Source organism: Megascapheus bottae, chromosome 16, assembly GCF_031878675.1.
Source record: "Megascapheus bottae isolate mThoBot1 chromosome 16, mThoBot2.hap1, whole genome shotgun sequence".
In the NCBI taxonomy this organism is placed as follows: domain Eukaryota; kingdom Metazoa; phylum Chordata; class Mammalia; order Rodentia; family Geomyidae; genus Megascapheus; species Megascapheus bottae.
Window position 1 is genome coordinate 11,412,550 of NC_143524.1, and position 21,002 is coordinate 11,433,551.

The 21,002-nt window shown below is 38.6% G+C and overlaps 3 protein-coding genes across 3 annotated transcripts; all 3 read right to left on the reverse strand.

Annotated features, from left to right (window-relative positions):
- Positions 1-1,268: 1,268 nt before the first annotated feature.
- Positions 1,269-2,213, reverse strand: LOC150052830 (olfactory receptor 4C15-like). Its single transcript, XM_090347677.1, has one exon. It carries the CDS (start codon positions 2,202-2,204, stop codon positions 1,269-1,271), a length of 936 nt encoding a protein of 311 aa, XP_090203803.1. The 5' UTR covers positions 2,205-2,213.
- A 4,905-nt stretch (positions 2,214-7,118) lies between these two features.
- LOC150052831 (olfactory receptor 4C15-like) lies at positions 7,119-8,054 on the reverse strand. Its single transcript, XM_090347678.1, has one exon. The coding sequence runs from the start codon at positions 8,052-8,054 to the stop codon at positions 7,119-7,121; it is 936 nt and encodes a 311-aa protein (XP_090203804.1).
- An 8,695-nt stretch (positions 8,055-16,749) lies between these two features.
- On the reverse strand, positions 16,750-18,274 carry LOC150052832 (olfactory receptor 4C6-like). Its single transcript, XM_090349234.1, is given in 2 exon segments — positions 16,750-16,781; positions 17,356-18,274. Coding segments are annotated over 2 exon segments (951 nt in total).
- Between the last annotated feature and the right edge of the window lie 2,728 nt (positions 18,275-21,002).

The window sequence follows — 21,002 nt, forward strand, 5'->3', positions numbered from 1 at the left end:
AGGCACATTCTAGTTGCCACAAATGAGAAAAAAATATATCCTGTAACCCCTCTTTATGTCAACGGTGAAAAAGTAAATAAATTTAATCTTGGAGACATGAGACTGTCTAGAACTAACAGGCCTTAAATAATGATCAATATATTAATTATTATTTCAAGAGAAATAATTTACTAAGTCCAAGGCAAGAAAAATGAAAATAATCACCAAGGAAATTGCAGTGTACACTCCTTTTAAAATCTTGGCCTAAATGTCCAGTGTCTCTGGCTGTGATTTCTCTGTAAGGTGGGAATTCACATTCAGGTTGGTGTTGCTAAGGAAGTTGCATTTCTGGAGGTTCCTCTGATTGTGTTCAGATGACAAATATTCACTGCCACCTCCCTTATCAGATCTGCTCTACTTTTTTTTCCCTTAGCAAACTGGTATGAATAATGTGATTAACTCACATGACAGCCACACATTCATAGGCAAGACTGGGATGTGAGATTGTACTTCCTGAGGAATTCAAGTAGAGACTCTTGAGCTCCTTAGTTTCATTAGAAGAAACTCTGTACCCGATGATCCTAAACTCACATAGCATCATAGAGTCATGTGCTAAGGGATCACTCAAAGTTGAGCTTCTGTGAATGATTTCTTCCTGTTCTTATTCCTGGTGATTTTCCATCAGCACAGAGAATATTTTTGCATTCTACCCCAGGTTAAATGTTTGACATTTCTGATCCTAATATCAAAAATAGACTTGCTTCCCCTCACAAAGGCTTTGGAAATTATGAGGCGAATGGCAAGTAATTATATACCCTCTCTTTTCATTCTTTCTTGAGTCACAAGAGAAGATTTTTTTTTGGTCAGACATGAGTAATGTACTCTGAGCCTGGGTGCTGTCCTTGAGCTTTTTAGCTCAAGGATAGCACTCTACCACTTGAGCCACAGTGCCACTTTTAATTGGAGATAATAATCTCACAGATTTTCAGGCCCAGGCTGGCTTTGAACCATAATCTTCAGATCTCAGCCTCCTGAGTAGAGAGGATGATAGGCGTGAGCCACCAGTGACTGGCTAGAGAAGAAACTGAATTAAGTTGTCTTTAATTTACAAGAAGTGTACCTAGTTGGCTAAGAACCGAGACCTGATGTGAAAATGGACGCAACATTGCTAACCCTCGAATGAAGGTTGTTCTACAGATGCACAAGAGTGTATTCTGAAAACCCAGAATGGGGAACGGGAAAATATTTTGCCATCTTCAAATCTAGGTTTTGTCATTTAAAAATAATGACTATCTTTCATCATTCACTACTACCAATCTCATCCAAATTTTCCTCATGGCATTTTTCATTTCCTTATTTCTGAAAGTGTAAATCACAGGATTGAGCATGGGAGTCAAGATGGTGTAAAGAATGGCCACCATTTTGTCAAAGGAGAAAGCAGATGGAGGCCTTGCATATATAAATATGCATGGGACAAAGAACAAAACCACCACAGCAATGTGCGATCCACAGGTAGATAGAGCTTTCCGTCGCCCTTCAGTGCTGTGAGCTCTCAGAGAAAACAAGATAAAACCATAGGAGACGAGCAACAAGGAGAAGATAATAATACAGATAGATCCACTGTTGGCCACCACCAGAAGTCCAAAGATGTGAGTATCCGTACAGGCAAGATTCAGCAAGGGGTACAAGTCACACATAAAATGATCAATGACATTGGGGCCACAGAAGGGCAGCTGGAGAGTAAAGAGAATTTGTATGATGGAATGCAAGAAGCCCCCTGTCCAGGCTACCCCTACCAGAGTGCCACAGAGCCTCCAGCTCATGATTGCAGAGTAGTGCAAGGGCTTGCAAATGGCCACGTAACGGTCGTAGGCCATGGCAGTGAGGACAATCACTTCCGCTGCAGCGAGGAAGTGTTCAGCAAAGATTTGCACCATGCAGCCTTCGAAGGAGATGGTTTTCCTCTGGTACAGGGAGTCAGCAATCATCTTGGGCGTGATGACAGAGGAGAAGCAGGCATCCAGGAAGGACAGGAAGGTCAGGAAGAAGTACATGGGGGAGGCCAGCAGCGCCGGGCTGCAGAGGACCGTGCACACAATCAGCATGTTGCCCCCAACTGTTGCAACGTAGACAAATAAAAATGCAACAAATACTACTTTCTGAACTTGAGGATTCTGTGAAAGACCCAAAAGGATGAACTCAGTCACCATGCTCTGATTCTGCATATTCCCCAAGGACAAAGCAAAGATAAATCATTGATTGTGTGTCAATCTAAAAATGTGCCTGCTCAGTTTATAAGATTTTAGGCATTGTAAGTTGGTGCAGTCTCATCTGATTTATGTGGCCTTGAAAATATAAAAGTAGAAATATATTTAGGGTGGTACTTAGATATTAGGTAGAATGATTTGACTATTAATTGTCTAACACAACAAAGTAGCTATATTTTCAGTATGGAGCAGGACAGCATAAACGTGCAGTACAAGGGAAAATGTTGTCTTTTATTTCAAGCGTCTATTGTGGTCTTTGATTGTCAAAGTGGTTCCAGAGACCAACTGTTGAAAAGTGTTCTGAAGTTATGTCGAGACAAACACTATTGTCTCTTAGGGGATCTGATATCAGCATGGAATGGCAGAGGAATGATATCTGCTATGATACCAGGAGGCAGTCAGAGAGCGCCTCTTCAGCAGCAGTAGAAGAATTTAGGCATGGTTCAAACGGGATGTGACAATTCTGTCCTTTAAGTTCCATAAAAGTTTGTCACAAAATGGGCTATCAATGAACTCATTCTCTTTAAAGCAGAAGTGTCACCTGGGAAAGAGTTCCACCTTGTACTTATTGTGTAAGTACTTACCACATTTGATGAGTTCAGTTAATTCATTTGGTCCACTTGCTTTCCACACAGTGAGCTTACTTGTAGATTTATGGGCACATTCTAGCTACCACAAATAGGGGAAACCATGCAGCCTGTTTCTCTGGAAATGAATGTTTTTACCATGACAAATGTAGATACATGGTTGTGGTCTCCCTCATCCTGTCACTTATTTGCAAATGTAAATTAGTTTGCTTGATGGACTGCAGTGCATAAATGGCACATTTTAATGCTTAACACTTTTAAATGTCTTTAGCAATCCCTAAAGAATCTACTCTGTGTCTTGAATCATTTGTTTTTGCTTTCACATCTCCTCTCCAGTATTATGCATTAATGAGGTGTTGTGAAAAGAAAAATTTGTACATTCTTTATCAACATCTATGCTACAGTAGTTATAGTAGTAGTGGTACTTATTAAACTTAGTCTAAAATGTCAAGATGAGAAATTGAATATAAATGGCAAAGAAGAAATGAGGCTCTATTGGTGACTGCACAGAAAAGTCCTCACTTGCTGCATTTATATTTGGTTTCTCTTTGAAGGTAAAAAGTTCAGAATGGCTTTCATTTCATTACACTTGAAGAGACAGGTGACTTTAGAGTAAAAGAGCAAGAAAGAAGAAAGGGTGAGAAGGAGGAAAGAAGGAAGGGAGGGAGGGAGAAGAGGGGAGGGAGAAGAAGGGAGGAAGGGAGGGAGGGAGGGAGGGAGGGAGGGAGGAAGGAAGGAAGGAAGGAAGGAAGGAAGGAAGGAAGGAAGGGAGAAAAAAAGGAGATGGGAAGAGGGAGGGAGGAAAGAAAGAGAAGAGGAAGAGAGGAAAGAGAAAGGGAGCAAGAGAAAGAAAGAATAAGGAAGGAAGGAGGGAAGGAAGGAAGGAAGGAAGGAAGGAAGGAAGGAAGGAAGGAAGGAAAAAGGAAAGAAAAGGGAAAGGAAGGGAGGAGTGGGAGGGAGAGAGGGAGGGCAGAAGGAAAGAAGGAAGAAAAGAGGGAGAGAGGAAGGGATGGAGGGAGGGAGGGAGGGAGGAAGGAAAGGAAGGAAGGAAGGAGGGAGGGAGGGAGGGAGAAAAAAAGGAGATGGGAAGAGGGAGGGAGGAAAGAAAGAGAAAAGGAAGAGAGGAAAGAGAAAGAAAGGGAGCAAGAGAAAGAAAGAATAAGGAAGGAAGGAAGGAAGGAAGGAAGGAAGGAAGGAAGGAAGGAAGGAAGGAAGGAAGGAAGGAAAAAAGAAAGAAAGGGGAAAGGAAGGGAGGAGTGGGAGGGAGAAAGGGAGGGCAGAAGGAAAGAAGGAAGGAAAGAGGGAGAGAGGACGGGAGGGAGGGAGGGAGGAAGGAAAGGAAGGAAGGAAGGAAGGAAGGAAGGAAGGAAGGAAGGAAGGAAGAAGGAAGGAAGGAAGGGAGAGGAAAACAGACTTGTGAAATAACTTATTTTGCTATCTATTGAGGACAATTTGTCAGATACTATTTTTCTGAAACCCAAATATGTCATTTTATTCATTTCTATAGCCATTGATCTTAGTAATACAATGTTCAATGAAGATGAGAAACTCAAGGCCAGAATTTACGGAACTAACTCAAATATACCAAAATATTAAGTAAAAGAGCAAATATACTCAGAAATTAAGTAAAGACCCAAATGTTTCATTAAAACAGAAGCCTGGCCATAACACACACACACACACACACACACACACACACACACACACACACACACATTTAAATCACTTTATGACAACTTAAAATCATACCTGAAAATGCCAAAAAAGTTTGAAGTGTACATCTCACCATGTACCATTTCTGCAAACAATTTAAGAATGACCATCTTTTATGCTCTATGGAGAAAAGTACAATCAATGATGAACAAACTATGCTGTTCAATTTCAACTCTTCCTATTGTTTCTGAGAAGCAAAGAGCCTATTTGTCCATCAAATTGAAGAATATGTTCTCTGCTTCTCCAGTATTTGCATCGACAAGATAAAAGAAAAATGAAGAAACAAAATTTCCTCCTTGATTTCGAACTGCTATTAAAAGTTTTCCCACAGAGGTCATGAATCCGTTAAATTGATTCTCAAACTCCCCATAGAGTTTGGAAATTTTCCATCTGTATGACTTTTTAAGACACAATAATTGTCTCAGTGCTTTCATTTGTTGCAATGATTACAAAATATTGGCAATTGTGACAAATAAGTTATGTGTTTTTTTTCTTCTACCCTATCATGTTCAATATTAGAACATGGCATTGTGAAAGTACATGGCACTTTTAAATATCTTTGATAATCCTTAAGTGAATCATTCCATAGCTCAGGATCCACCTGCATTCACTCCACTTTCAGAGAGTCTCAGGGCCCAAAGGAAATCATGCTGAGTGGAGGATGATGGAAGATAAAAATCTTTTTACTGTAATAATTAAACTACTATTATATTTCCATTTTCTCTTAATGTTAAGAGAGTAATTATATTTTCTTAACACACTCCTTTCATCTGATACAAACAAATCAATAATTTCTTTTTTGTGTACAGAGATTCCCACTTTAGTGTTAAAACATGAACAATGGAGAGTATAGTATTCATGATTTATGATTATAGTTTATGATTTTAAATCTTCTAAAAATTAACTGTTCATAATGTGCTGTGTTGCTCTAGATTGAACCCTACTAAACTGAAAGAACAGTGGAAGAAGAAAGCATATATAAATATAAGTAAAACTTGGTGTTTCATTGATAATAACATATTTGTGTTTGTTTCATGGTCATAACAATTGAATCTGTGACAATGTAAGAGTGAAATTAAGGGAAAATTAAGCAAATTTTACTGGAGGTTGAACATATGCAAATAAGTGTATGCTCCCTTATTTCTGATAGTTTAATGGATGTTTCACTCTGTTGATTGCTTATTTTGCTGTGCTGAAGCTTTCTCATGCAGTGCAATCCCAGTTGCATAAGTAGTACAATGCTAATTGTATTCACAAATTACAATTTGTAAAACAGATCTCTAAGCTACTGTGGTTCTATTCAGAAAGTCTTTTTGTATGCCTCTATACAGATAGATATATAGATGGACAGACAGTCAGACAGACAAAAATATATTAATATATGCATGTTTAAAATATATAACTCATATATGTTTGATACATATCCATTATGTGTGTATTCCCTATATTTTAATTCAGTATTTTCAAATGTACAGATTTTCTGTGCACATCTTTATGCATTTTTAATATACTTTTATATCATTGAGGGCTTAGAATCTAGTTTTAATCTCCTACTTGTGAATATCTATAACATTAAATTAGTAACCATTTTCCTACTGATATCCTATGAAACACTTCAATATTTTACTGTAGAGGCCAAATGTCATTTTGAGTTTAAGAAACTTTATGAGAATAAGATATAAGCTACATTTAAATTTGAATGCTTTATTTAGTGATAATTTGTCCAAAGATAATTATTTTACTTGTGTACAAGAAACTAAAAACCTCCATTAAATTTAAACTATAATTCTCTTTTGAAACATGCTTTTACTTCTCTGATACCTCTAGTTTTTATTTCACCTGTCGGGATAAAAGAATTCAATTCACTACATCTGCAGTTGAACTTGATTTTGCTGATAGTGTGTATCTTGACAATCCATCATGGTAAGAGTTGAAACAAAATATACTCATTGATGAATCCTTTATACAATCCTCGATACCTCTGCTCCAAAAGATGATTGCAAGGAAGTGATCATCTGACATATGGTGACGTCTAGTACACTTTTATCTCTCAAGTAATATAAGTGATTCCAATTCTATACCAAGTGGCAATGGACCCACTTCAAGTGATGAAGACACAAGATATAGAAATACCTGTAGACGCTGAAGATTCTACATTCTTCTGGGGTTTGTCATCATTGAAGACACTGAGCTAACCATCATGAATCAAAATTTATTTCCCCTGGAAAACAACTTAAGCTTCTGCCTCAATGCCTTAAATATTTTGTCTTTTCTCCCCAAGGTTTTTCAAAGCACGAAGTTCATCATAAACAATTCAACAAGAAATATCTTTCCCACTCTTTTTGTTCCTTTGTTTGCCTGGTAGATGTTCAGTACATCTAAAAATTCAATTCCCTTCAATTGCAGACATCAAGTTACAGATACTTCTGTAAAAGTAATAGCATCATTTTCCCACCTCAAAAAATGATGCATGTCTCTAGAAGTGCATTCTTTCCTCTGATAACAACCATCTCATGAAGTTGTTATCTAAGACACTTAATTTTTTAGTCCTTTATTTCATAGTTGAAAGATTCTATCTTTTATCAGAGACAGCTATCAACCTCTTCCATACTTTCCTCATGGCATTTTTTACTTCCTTATTCCTAAAAGTATAAATCATTGGGTTGAGCAAAGGAGTCAGCATGGTATAGAATATTGCCACCATTTTGTCAGAGGAGAAGGCGGTTGGAGGCCTGGCATAGGTAAAGATACATGGGACAAAGAACAAAACCACCACAGCAATGTGTGATCCACAGGTAGATAGAGCTTTCCGCCGCCCTTCAACACTGTGAGCTTTCAGAGAAAACAAGATAAAACCATAGGAGACGAGCAACAAGGAGAAGATTAAAATGCAGATAAAACCGCTGTTGGCCACCACCAGAAGTCCAAAGATGTGAGTATCCGTACAGGCAAGATTCAGCAAGGGGTATAAGTCGCATATGAAATGATCAATGACATTGGGGCCACAGAAGGGCAGCTGGAGAGTAAAGAGAATTTGTATGATGGAATGCAAGAAGCCCCCTGTCCAGGCTACTCCTACCAGAGTGCCACAGAGCCTCCAGTTCATGATGGCAGAGTAGTGCAAGGGCTTGCAAATGGCCACGTAACGGTCGTAGGCCATGGCGGTGAGGACAATCACCTCTGCACCACCGAAGAAGTGTTCTGCAAAAAGCTGCATCATGCAGCCTTTGAAGGAGATGGTTCTCCTCTCCTGGAGCGAGTCTGCAATCATCTTTGGGGTCATGGCGGAAGAGAAGCAGGCATCCAGGAAGGACAGGAATGCCAAGAAGAAGTACATGGGGGAGCCCCGCAGGGCCGGGCTGCAGAGGACTGTCCACACAATCAGCATGTTACCCCCGAGGGTTGCAATGTAGACAGACAAAAACACCATGAAGAGTAGCTTTTGAACTTTGGGGTTCTGCGAAAGCCCAAGAAAGATGAATTCTGTGACAATGCTTTGGTTTTGCATGATTTCCAGGAAACGTGGTGTAAAAGGGTGATGGTGTAGTGTTTGCAACTCTGATAAAGATACACTTCCAGTTCATAATGGTATAATCGTCAGCCGTACAGGGCACTCTGGTGCAGAACTATGTGGAATGCTTTTCTTATCAGGAATTTAATGTGAAATATTAGATTAGGAATTATTAATAAGGTAGCTAAACTAAACACCTGGTTGGAATGGAGGTGAAAATGAATTAGTGAATGCTTTTGTGAGATGATTTATATTTGGGGGTCTGACAGAGATGATGAATAAAATTGATTTCAAATGTATACAAATTTACTTTTGACATTCTGAAGTGAATTGCTGAGAAGCATTCTGAAGCATCAGCCACATTATGAGAAACTGAAGGCTGCAATTATATAAGTTGTGTCTGCCATTATGAAGGAGCAGGCCCAGTGTCCTTAGCAAGCCAGCTTTGATCTGGAGTACATCATATCTACACACAAAAAAAGAAGTTAGACATGGTTTTATAAGGAAAAATTACACAAAATATTCTTTGAAAAGCTAAATTGATACTTTTCGGTAGTCAGTTCGTTCTTTATAAAGGAAAAAGACCTACATGCATAATTCTAGTTACAGGCTTAACACAGATATGAACTAAATATTAAGTTTATTTTGTAATTTACCAGTTCAAGATTAGGACCAGAGTACATCAAAGTACAAATGCCTACATCCACAAGTAGTCATAATAACTAACTGTAATAATGCATGGAAAGAATCAGAGCAAGTGATGAAGAATCAGAATGCTACAGGAAAATAATCACAAATGTAAATTGGAAACAACCATGTGTGTGGACTACTAAAAGAAAAAATTGATGCATATGAACCAGAATATTAGCTTTATCAATCTTTTACCCGTTATTTAGATGACTTAGTTTGGGTAAGTATAATTCCTCAAGGCATATACTGTTTACATTTGTATTACTTTCTTATAAAGCAGGTATGTTCATGGACAGCTTATCTCCCAAAATTATACTGAAGGTCAAAATATAAAAATATGGCTTATGATAATGTGCCACTGCCAATTTCAGTTATGATAGGCACATGTAAAAACCAGATTTTTCCATGGTAGACATGGCTCAAGTGGTCCTTCTATCCTCTTCTGTTCACCTTAGTGAAATATATCTACTAAGTAGTATGTGTGTGTGAGTGTGTGTGCATGTGTGTGCATGTGTGTAAAATCAATAGTGGTGTTACTGTGAGAAATAAACTCTTAGGAATTTCAGATTACAGTTAACTGAAAAAATAAAGTGATGATGAAACAAATAAATGGAATTTGTACATTCCTTTCTATCTTACTTCTTTGTATTCTTGTCGTTTCTAATCCAGGCTCTCTGATGGGCTAAAAAAGTGCTCTATCATCAATATATTCCCAGCCCTTTCCTCTGCTTACTTTAAATCAAGCATTGCCACTGTGTTCCATTTGTACATGGTAGTTGTAGTATAAACACCATAGTCATATGCCAACTATCACCATAATAACAATACTATAAGACAAATTCTATAACAATATGAGAATAACCAAGGGACAACAAAAAAGATGAGAAATAACATAGTACATTAAGAACAACATTCACTCATTATATAGCTCTTGTTTCCATATCCTGGAAGTCCTTTCATTTAGCATATCTTACCATGTAATCTGGTTACCTGTATTTGTTTGTTTGAAATAGGAAAGAGAATGGGGGAAAACAAGATGAGGGGAGGGGTGAGGGAGGAAAATGGGGACAAAAACATTACGTGGGCAAATCAATGTGTGTGAAGTAATGCTCCTTCTATCTGACGAATATAACTGTAACCCCTCTACTAAGTACATTTTAAAAAGGACAAATTCTAGCCTCCAGGAGAAAACAAAGAACTAAAGTCATCAAAGTAAAAGGAGGGCTACTAGCCATGAGTTCCCCATAAGAACGTCTCTATGTAGAGTTCTTAGGAGATGGCACTAATGCCATGGCGTAAAACATACGGCCGCTCTCAGAGGCACGGGAGATGAGTAGATGCATAGTTGCTACACTGACACAGACCAGTTCAAGTCCAGCCCAGGCATAAAACTCCACAAGACACATTTCCAAAAGAACCAGAAAAAAATTTGACTGGAAACATGTCACAGTGGTAAAGAATTAGGCAAGCAAGCCTGAGGTCCTCTTTTCAAATAGTGGCCTGGTTGAAAATAACAGTAGATAATGAAATATAACATCGTAATATGAGTATTTAGAAGATGAAGCACTTGTATAATAAGTAAAACAAATAACACCAAGGATAAACTCGAACAACCTTGATGCATTGAATTGATAATTAATACAATTTGCAAATTGATAATTAATACAATTTGATAGTGATTTAATTTGCAATACCTCTCTGGCTGGTATGGGAAGAATATTTAAAACTGAACAGATACTTAAACACACAACAAAATTCAGAGACAGAATGTGACGTCACAAGGCTAGAATCAGCAGGTAACATAAAAGTCTTAAATACTGAAATTATTCTAAGTTTTCATCAATGGTTATCTCATGCTCTGGGCTTCCCCTTCCTCTGTTAATTTTACTTTTTTTCTGGTAATCCTGGGGCTGGGACACAGGACCTGAGCACTTTCCTTGAGTGTTCTCAAGGCAGTACTCTACCACTTGAGCCAGGGCACCACTTTTTCTGTGTATGTGGAACTGAGGAATTGAACCAGGGTCTTCGTGCTTGCTAGCCAAGCACTCTACCACTAGGCCCAACTCCCAGCCCTGTGAATTTTACTTTGACATATATTTTAAGTTCACATTCTCATATAAGTGGCAGCATATTTTGTGCACATCTCACCCAGAACATCACATGAACTTTCTTCTTTTCTTAACCAGGCTCTCTCATATGCTGAAGCTGCACCGAGGCTACTCAGGTCCTCTCAATGGAATCTGTTGGCTACGGCCCATCACTTGGACCTGGGAAGGTTCCTTCCCTGGGCCCCAGGATCCACTTTTCTTACAATTTCCATCTCATTATTTCTAGTAGCAAAACTGATTATGGAAAAATGATAGTATTTGTTTCCATTGTTTTTTGAAATATACATCGATATGTATATATGTGTCTATATATCCATATATATAAACACATCAGACCAAAGCTGAAACAGTGATTCAATGCTTTAACAGTGCTTTTCAACTGTTTTCAAGCAAGTTAATTTCATCTCTTCATTTTTGCACCCATATTTAGACCTCAGTGTCACATTTGCCTGCATTTCATTAAATTATATTATGACCAATTAAAAGCTAAATTCATATCTTAATTTTAATTACCTGCTCTGGTAAGTTCTTTAAATACATCCACTCTACTTTTGGGTTGTTTTTCTTTTTATATTTTTGCACCAAAAATTATTTTATCGACTCTATTTTTGATACAGGATTATTATTTGTTAATAGAAGATTTATGCCAAACCCATCTAGATGGGCATATTCCTTTTGGTAACTATTTGAGAACTATGCATTTTTTGCATCTGGGTTCCATTTCCCTCCTTGAATGATGCTCCATTAGTTTCCATATGTTTTCTTTTTTGTTGTTGTTGTTTGTCTTTTATTGTTTTCGTGTCTTAGCTTGTCATAAGGGAAGGAGATTCAATACCACGATTGCAGCATTAAAATATTCCAGGGCTTCCCTTTTTGCCGATTGTGCTAAACAACAATGAGGCAAGTATGTAACGCTATTTATAACATCCATCAAAGCTAGTTAAGTTCAGCAAACAGCTATAGTTGAAGTCTCTGCTGCATGACTGCGGTCACTCTCTTACCTTTCACATGCTTCCCTGGGCCACTTGTTACTTTGTATTTGTAGAAATGGAAAATGCTACAGTGTGCCACTTGAATTTGCTTGTAACACTAACATTCTTTACACAGCCTATGAAAGTTCCACTGTTAGTCTAAACTGTCAAGAGGAAGATAGAAAATGAGGGCTGGGAGTTTGGCCTAGTGGTGGAGTGCTTGCCTAGCATGCACAAAGACCCAGGTTTGTTTCCTCAGTACCACATATGTAGAAAAAAGCCAGAAGTGGTGCTGAGGCTCAAGTGGTAGAGCTCTAGCTTTGAGAAAGTTCAAGGACAGGGCTCAGGCCCTGAGCTCAAGTCCAGGACTGACAAACAATAAAAAAAAGAAGAAGATAGAACATGAATATGAAAATGTTTACAACTGACATGGAAGAATAGTGGGACCACATTATTGACTTTCTAAGTCATTTACATTTAAGTTGCAGGTAACAGCCAGGAGTACATTTAACTTCATTAAACTTAAAGGAATTGAACTCCTACTTACCCGACCACCTCGCTGATTCATTATTTGAAATGGTATCTCTGGATTCTTTACACTTACTATATATCAGCTGTTGTGCTGTGCATTCCACTTATATAATTTTATTCATTTCTTTCCTTCCTTCGTAAAACAATCTCTACAAATCTTGATTCTGATGGAAAAATTCTAGGTCTTGCTAAAAACCTTGAACATTGGTAAAACAATTTCCATTAAATTCGAAGAGTCTGAAGGCTGGACGATTATACGATGAGCTCTAGTGCATGGAGTTTTTGAAAGGCTCATGTGTAATATTACACAGAGCAGTTTGCCTGCCATACCCACACTTTTCAGCACTGAGTCACATTTTATCAGTGTGTAGGAAAATGCACATTTATGGAACCCAGCATGTATCAGTTCCTTAAAATACATCATGAAGGTCATCACCTACTTTCTGTGGAGAAAGTCCATTCAGTGCTACCTGCATTGCTAATGATGTTCCCATGTCTTCCTCCTCACCTCAAATAAGAAGAACCAGCATCCCTACTAGCGTGTGCACTGGATCTCAGAAACGTAAACAGAAGAAGCCAGAAGTTTCTTTTCTTGACTTCCAACTAGAATTTAAAGAGGTTTCCCGGAGAGATCATAAACCAGTTAGCCACGCCCACTCCAGGACTTGAACATCAGTGTGATTTCTAAGACAAATTATGTGTGGATTTTCCCTTACTCAAGTATCTACAAACTTGGGTGTCCCTAAACAATTAAAGGTTTTATTCTTTTCCTTTTTAAACTTTTCTTACATTTTGATTTAGAGATTATCTCATTTTTTATCATGTTCAGGAATAGGGTGCTCTGGACACTAGATGGGACAATCGCTTCTCTTTGCAGGATTCAAAACAAAAGACTAAGTTTAAACAGGAGTTCTGGAATGAGGTGGCATCATTAAATAAGGAAAACTATATTGTTTGGGAGAAACATGGTGCCATACACATACATGTAGAAGCACTTACATATTGATCAGAACTGTAATGTGTCTTGTACTGTGTGAACAAACAGGTGGGATACAATGTTTAAAGATTTAACCAGTCTTTATACTGTCTAGTAATCTAGGGTCATCTTACAATACTCTCCTCATCACAGATGGCCAGAATAGCTCTTATCTATGTAAGCCCTGGACCTATATTTGACACTCAAATTCATCAAGCAAACTACAAATATTTAAAGCTAGGCATCTCATGGTCCTTCTACTTCTTTAGTTTTGTAATTTAATTAATATTTCTAATGATCTGCATCCAATTTTATACAGCCAGCCCTAAATTATCATACTGTGAAGATCATTTTCTTCATCTTTAACTGAGGCAGGATTTTTTTAAAAAAAATGAAATGAACCCACGTACTTGATTCTAGAATGGAGTATGACAAAGCAAAGATTGTATTCTCTTATTAATCCAGCCATGTGTCAACAGGTCTGATGGGGCTCCAGAAGGCTTTGAGAAGTCCATGTAGGATTCCATTTTTCATCCTGTTCTAATGGAATTAAGTAAGTGTCCATGCTCTTTGCAAACTTGGAACACGAATCATATTCTCTACCCAGGGCTTCATTCACCCTTTCTATCTTGTCTTGCCCTGTATCCTCTTTCACCAAGCCCATGTACTGACAGTGTGCACCTTGTTTACTTCAGATTTTCTGCACAGATCTGTCTCCACTTTCCTTGAGTCTTCTTCCTCTTGACTTGCTAATGGACGGTTCTGTCCCATCACTGAGACAGGTCAGTTTGCAAATTCTCCCAAAGAAACCCAGCCTTCTGCCTAACTTGAGTTTCCTAGTCTACCATGCACTACTCCACTGCAGCTTTCTAAGAACCAGCTACCACTGTATGAGTTTCTAGTTCTTATTTAGTAAGTTGTCTCCTGCAGAAAAATACGGAAACAAGAGCTTTATCTTGTGTGATTGTTGTTCTTAATGTACTGTGTGTTTCTCTTCTCTCCTCTCTCTCTCTCTGTCTCTCTCTGTGTGTCTCTGTCTCTGTCTGTCTCTGTCTCTCTCTCTGTCTCTCTGTCTCTGTCTGTCTCTCTGTCTCCCTCTGTCTGTCTCTCTGTCTCTGTCTCTCTCTGTCTGTCTGTCTCTGTCTCTGTCTGTCTCTCTGTCTCTGTCTCTCTGTCTCTCTCTCTCTCTCTGTCTCTCTCTCTCTCTCTCTCTCTCTCTCTCTCTCTCTCTCTCTCTCTCTCTCTCTCTCTCTCTCTCTCTCTCTCTCTCTCTTCTTTCTTTTTGCCAGCCCTGGGCTTGAGCTCAGGGCCTGAGCCTTGTCCTTGGACTTTCTCAGGGCTAGAGCTCCACCACTTGAGCCTCAGCACCACTTTCAGCTTTTTCTGTGTATGTGGTACCCAGGAATCAAACTCAGGGCTTTGTGAATGCTAGGCAAGCACTCTACCACTAGGCAAAACTCCCGGCCCCTTTTCTCTTTTACTTTTTGTCCTTTGGTTAATATATTATTACTGTATCTGACTTTGTTACCTGGTATATTATATATATATATGTTTATTTGAAATAGGAAAGGGAAGGGGGGGAACCAGATGATTGGGAGGGGGTAGGGGGAAGGAAATAAGGGAGAAAAACATGAGAAGGGGTATCAATGTGTAAGAAGTAATGCACCTACTACCTGGCGAATGTAACTATAACCCCTCTATACATTACCATGACAATAAAAAAGGAAAAAAGAAAAACATAAGCCCCAAAGCATAAGGAAGACATCATGTTTCATTCATCACTGTGAACCCAGCCCCCAGAGCGGCATTGGAGATGTCTTATAAAAACAGCAGACCTCTTCAACTGAATATGAACCTTGTTCTTATTAAACGTATCTTGATTCCAAAATACCCTGATTCTACCACAAGTGGTTCTTAGTTTGCATTTCTTTTTTATGAATTATTTATTGTAATTAATAGAAGGGTTACATTATATTCACCAGAGAGAGGGTGCATAACTTCACAAACATTGATACCCTTTTTCATTACATGGTCCCCATTTCCCACCCACCCTCCCCCCGCTTATCTTGATTTCCCCCCTTCCCTATCCAATTTCAAATAACCAATTAAGCACATATAAAATATATCAGATAACAAGGTGAAAAATTGTAACAATATGAGATAACCAGGGGATGGCAAAAAAGATGAACGGTAACATAGTACATTAAGGACAACAGTCACTCATTATATGGCTTTTGTTTCCTTCTCCTAGAGGTCCTTACATTTAGTATCATACTATTTGGTTTAATGTCTAGATTTTGTTCTATTGTAAATCTCTGCTAGGAGAGCCCAAGGTTTCTACTGATTATAACAAATGACTATTGGGCCTATGTTCCTTTGAGTCTGGCTTAGTACACTTAACATGATTTTTTCTAAGTCTTTCCATTTCCTTACAAATGGGGCCATGTCGTTCTTTCTGACAGCAGCATAGAATTCCATTGTGTATAAATACCACATCTTGTTGATCCACTCATCAACTGAGGGACATCTGGGTTGGTTCCATATCTTTGCTATGGTAAATAGCACTTAGTTTGCATTTCTAAAAATGAAAAGACGTCTTTGAGAATTCTGGTACAGAGGTAACCTCCCTGAACACCAAGAAATAGAAACAAGGTTTGTTTTTTTTAATTATACTGTTTGCAGTTCTACTCCCCTCCCCTTTTTGTGTATTCCCTTTTGTCTGTCCTGGATTTGTATTTCTGTACCCTTGTCTTGTATACATATTTATCTGATTTGGAGAGGGAAGGGGAAGCACGGAAATGACAGGCCAAAGGGTGAGCGCATTCCGTAGTGACACTCACTAGACACTATGCTGAAAGCCAGCCACACAACCTAGGGAGGGATGGGGTTCAAGAGGGGAAACTGGGAGAGAATGAGAAAGTGGTGACACTGTTCAAAAAAGAAATGTACTCAACACCTAATGATGTATGTAACTGTAACTCCTGTGTACATCACCTTTCCAATAAAATTTTACAATATCAATCAATCAATCAATAACAGTACAAAAGGAGATTACTTTCAAAAAGAACACTTGGGAATATTCTACCTGGGAAAATTCTAATTCCTGAAGTACATGTTTGTATGTATGCTCTCCACTTCTTCCTTTATGCTTATCTGAAAACATCCTAAGGCTCCAAATCTCTCTCAATGTTTCTTAAGATGATTAGGGGTTTTTTTTGTGTTTTGTTTTTGTTTTTGTTTTTTGACCACTGGAGAGGATGTAAATGAATGAGTACAATCCCTGCTTTAACAAGGACTACAATTTTGGGGAGTGATGAATAAAAAGTCAAGGAATATTTTACAGCATGATTCATGATATAAATCCTAAGGAAATAGCCTGAGTGGGTGTAGAAGTAGAGTATAACAAAAGGGAGTGACTAGAACCAAGTTTCTCTTACTCTGTCTCAGTCTCTCTCTGTCTCTCCATCTCTCTCTGTCTCTCTCTCCCCCTCTCTGTCTCTCTGTCTCTCTCTCATTTTCAATAAGAGGTTCATCTGCAAGTATAAAACAATGATAGGAACTTAGCCAGGAAAATTCTCTGAGAAAGAGCATTCCAGCAGAGAAAAGAGAAAATGAAGGAACAGCCATAAACTAGGCACAGCCATACACACACACACACACACACACACACACACATGCATATATGTACATATGTATATATAACACAGATATATGTATATATACACATATATAATACAGATATAGGTATATATACATAGTATACTCATATATGCAATATATATATATATTAAAGTATGCTAGAGCCTTGTGATTGAGGGTTGGTAGAAGGGAACCTATTGCCGTGATGTGCTGGAGACATAGGAAGTCCCTGGTTAGGCCCCGGTAATATGTTGGCCTGTTATTAGCCTCAGAAGTTGTCATGGACTGCTATGTATCCAGTGGGTTGAAGCCATTGGAAAAGGTGAGCCTCCCCTGGATTCACAGGAAAAGTATGGTTCACTGGCATGTAAGTTAGTGACAACTCACAATCCTTCGTTTCATCCAGAGCTTCCTCAGGGCCCTTTTCACATCTGCATTCCTCAAGGTATAGATCAAAGGGTTTAACATTGGTTCAACAACGGTAAAGGACACAGCCATTGCCTTGTCTATGGGGTAAGTGACCACAGGCCTCATGTACAAGAAAACACAAGGCACAAAGAACAAGACAACCACTGTGAAGTGGGAGCTGCAGGTGGAGAGGGCTCTGCGCCTCCCTTCAGAGCTGTAAGCCTTCAGGGAGCAGAGTATCCCCAGGTAGGAAGCAATGAGGATAAGAAAGATGGTTGCACACATCACCCCACTGTTCAGGATGACTAAGAGACCCAAGATGTGAGTGTCCCTGCAGGACAGTTTCAACAACGGAAATAAGTCACATATAAAATGATCGATGATATTGGGGCCGCAGAAAGGTATTTGATACATGAAAAGAATCTGGATTGTCGCATGTAGGAATCCCCCCAGCCAGGCCCCTGCCACCAGCAGATAGCACACTTGGGGACTCATGATGGTCATGTAGTGTAAGGGTCTGCAGATGGCCACGTAGCGGTCATAGGCCATCACAATGAGAAGAATGATTCCCACACCACCAAAGAAATGCTCTGTGAAGAGCTGGGCCATGCAACCTGCAAAGGAGATGGTTGTTCTCTCAGACAGGGAATCGACAATCAACTTGGGAGCAATCACCGAGGAGTAGGTGACATCCATGAGGGCTAAGTAAGTAAGGAAGATAAACATGGGTGATCGCAGACTTGGGCTTACAGTTATGGTGATGACAATGAGTAGATTTCCCAATACCGTGGCTGAGTACATGATGAGAAACAGGGCCGATAATGCTTTCCTCAGCTCTGGATCCTTGGTGATTCCAAGCAGAATGAATTCAGTCACATTGCGGGCATTTTCCATGTGTGGTTTGCTACCCAAATGCATGGCCCTCTGTCCTGGAAAATCTGCCAAAGAAATATTGTTTTTGTCTAGTTATGATTTGGTATGCTGGACTATTTTTTTGCATTCTTTCATATCTTTCAAATTTTCTTTCATCCAGCAATTGCTTACAGAAATCAACAATTAAAAGTCTTATGGCAGTACCAGACTCCCCCAACCCACTGACCCCACAACAATTTTGTCTGTCTCAATCTTGTCCTAGTCCCTACAGCAATTTTGCCCCTCATTATTTTTTCTTTTATTTTTCTCCCAGTGCTTGCAATTTGTGACATTTAAAATATGATGTGATCCATGCATTAGGGAAATTCTTGATCATTAGTGGATAGTCAATGGATTAAAAAATAGTCACCTTAATGATTATGCCTTTAACACTCACATTTACCCTCTAAAATGTCATTGTTAACTATATTATTTATTCTATTATGCAGTTCTGTTATTCCATGACTCACCACTTGTCTCATGTGGATGATGCTATGAGATATTTTCTTCATCTTAGAGATTAAATTCTGAAGCTTGCAGGGTGAAAGAATGACAGCCCAGGTAATAAACACGGAAGCCAAATTCAAATGCAGCCCATCCAGGTTCCAAAAATACTATAATCAATTCTGTTTGTCTATGCTGATATTATAGGTGCAATACTAATGACATATTTTCTTTCCTTGTATGATTTCATTGTCAAAACAATTTAGTAAGATCATTTTATCTTCTCTGTACCTATTTCTTTCCACCATTTGATATCCCATCACCTCAGCCTGAAATTGTAAACACTGTTCCATATTAATCAATTCTTTCATTTGTATGTCTTCTTTCCTGACAGGTAAATGCCCAGGAGTGGGATTGCTGGGTTGTAGGGAAGCTTTATGTTTAGTCTTTTGAGAAATCACCATACCATTTTCCAGAGTGGTTGAACGAGTTTACACTCGCACCAACAGTGTAGCAGTGATCCCTTCTGGTCACATCCCCTCCAGCATCTGTTGTTATTAGACTTTGTGATAATGGCCAGTCTAACTGGAGGGAGGGGGAACTTTGCATCAAATTCGCTGGATACATTCTACTCAGATATTTAAATCTACACTTTTGAACTCTTTGAAGATAAACGTTACAAAACTTTTCAACCCCACAATGCCAGGGTCAGAGCTTCTGCACCAGAAATAAGTATGGTATCATCAGAGCCTGGCTATTCCTCTGGTATTCTGGACCCAAATGTCCTTTTAGCCATCTTTACCATTTCCATTTTTTAAGCATACATTAGCGAAATGCAACAGTGAAACATACCTTGCGTTTTCAATTTAGTGTTGAGTTACTGCCATCAGATCCTCCTAATATTAATTTTGGATAACCTGCCAAAAGAAACTGAAGGAAATCAAACTACAAATCATTGTTGGTCTTAGAGTCTTCATCCTGAGACAATCATTTGTATACCCAAATGGGTCAAATAAGTAAATTCCTGATAACTTTAGAATATAATTAATTGTGAACATATTGGATGATTCAATTATTTTAACAGACTAAAAGTCAGTATTCAAGTAAAAACTTAAGGCCACTTCCAAACATCAGATAGTAACCTGATGATATTAGTAACAATAACAATACTGTGCAGATAAATTTTTCTAAGGCCATTACAAGGCCACCAGAGAGCTAATTCCAGCTGACAAGTGTATTCTCTTCCTTAGGAAATCATAACTTCTAAAATAACTCAAAATCTACACAGGAAACAATGCCATTATCCATGAAGGAGTCCTTTGATTGAAATAACATGTCTAGTGATTTTAAAATTAAAAACACATTGTCAGTGTTCAAAGGATTACTTAAGAAACAATACTGTGGTTGTCAGAAGAACTGAAATTCCCTCTAAATAGAAAAAATATTGCCTAAAGAGGTAACCAATAGTGGAACTTAATTGTAAAACAGAACTGTTGATAGTACTGTGCTGTATTTGGCTGCGGGGGAGTTTAATTTGTAAACATTTCCCAATCTGCATTTTAAGAAAAACAGCAATAAGAAGATACTGAGAAAGGGACCTGGGGAAAGAGAGGACACAGCACCATTTGTAAATGACACAGATTTCCAGCTGTGCATGCTTGCATCATTCTCATTGCATCCCTCTGCAGCACTGTCTCAACTCCTCTTTGTACCATTTGATTCCCATCCACCTCCAAAGTGATACAGTTTCCTCCAGGGACAGCAGAGTTCCACTGGAACTGGGCCAAGCTGATGACTCTTAAGCGATGAAGTATGCTTCCTTCAATCAGCTCCACATCTCATAGCCTATTCAATCCACTCCACAGCTAGCTAAGCTCTGCTCTTCAGTAACAGAAGGGTCATGCTACCATCCATCTGCCTGATCATATAGATGAAAGGAAGGAAAAGAGCACCTCTTTTGGCCTCTTAGAAAGTATACTACATCAAGGTGTTCCATCCTTCATGATTAAGTAAAAGATTAAATTTTGGGCTGAAAATTATTGTATTATTGAAGATTATTTTGGTATGATTAAAGATTATTATCATAAGATTAAATGCATGTTTGAAAAAAGACTTATGGAGAATTAGTAAACAGAGAAATATCTTTCCATTAAAAAATAAAAAGGAACTGTGAGGCAGAGAGTGTGGCCTAGTAGTAGAGTGCTTGACTAGCATGTGCAAAACCCTGAGTTCAATTCCTTGGTACCATATGCACAGAAAAACCTGG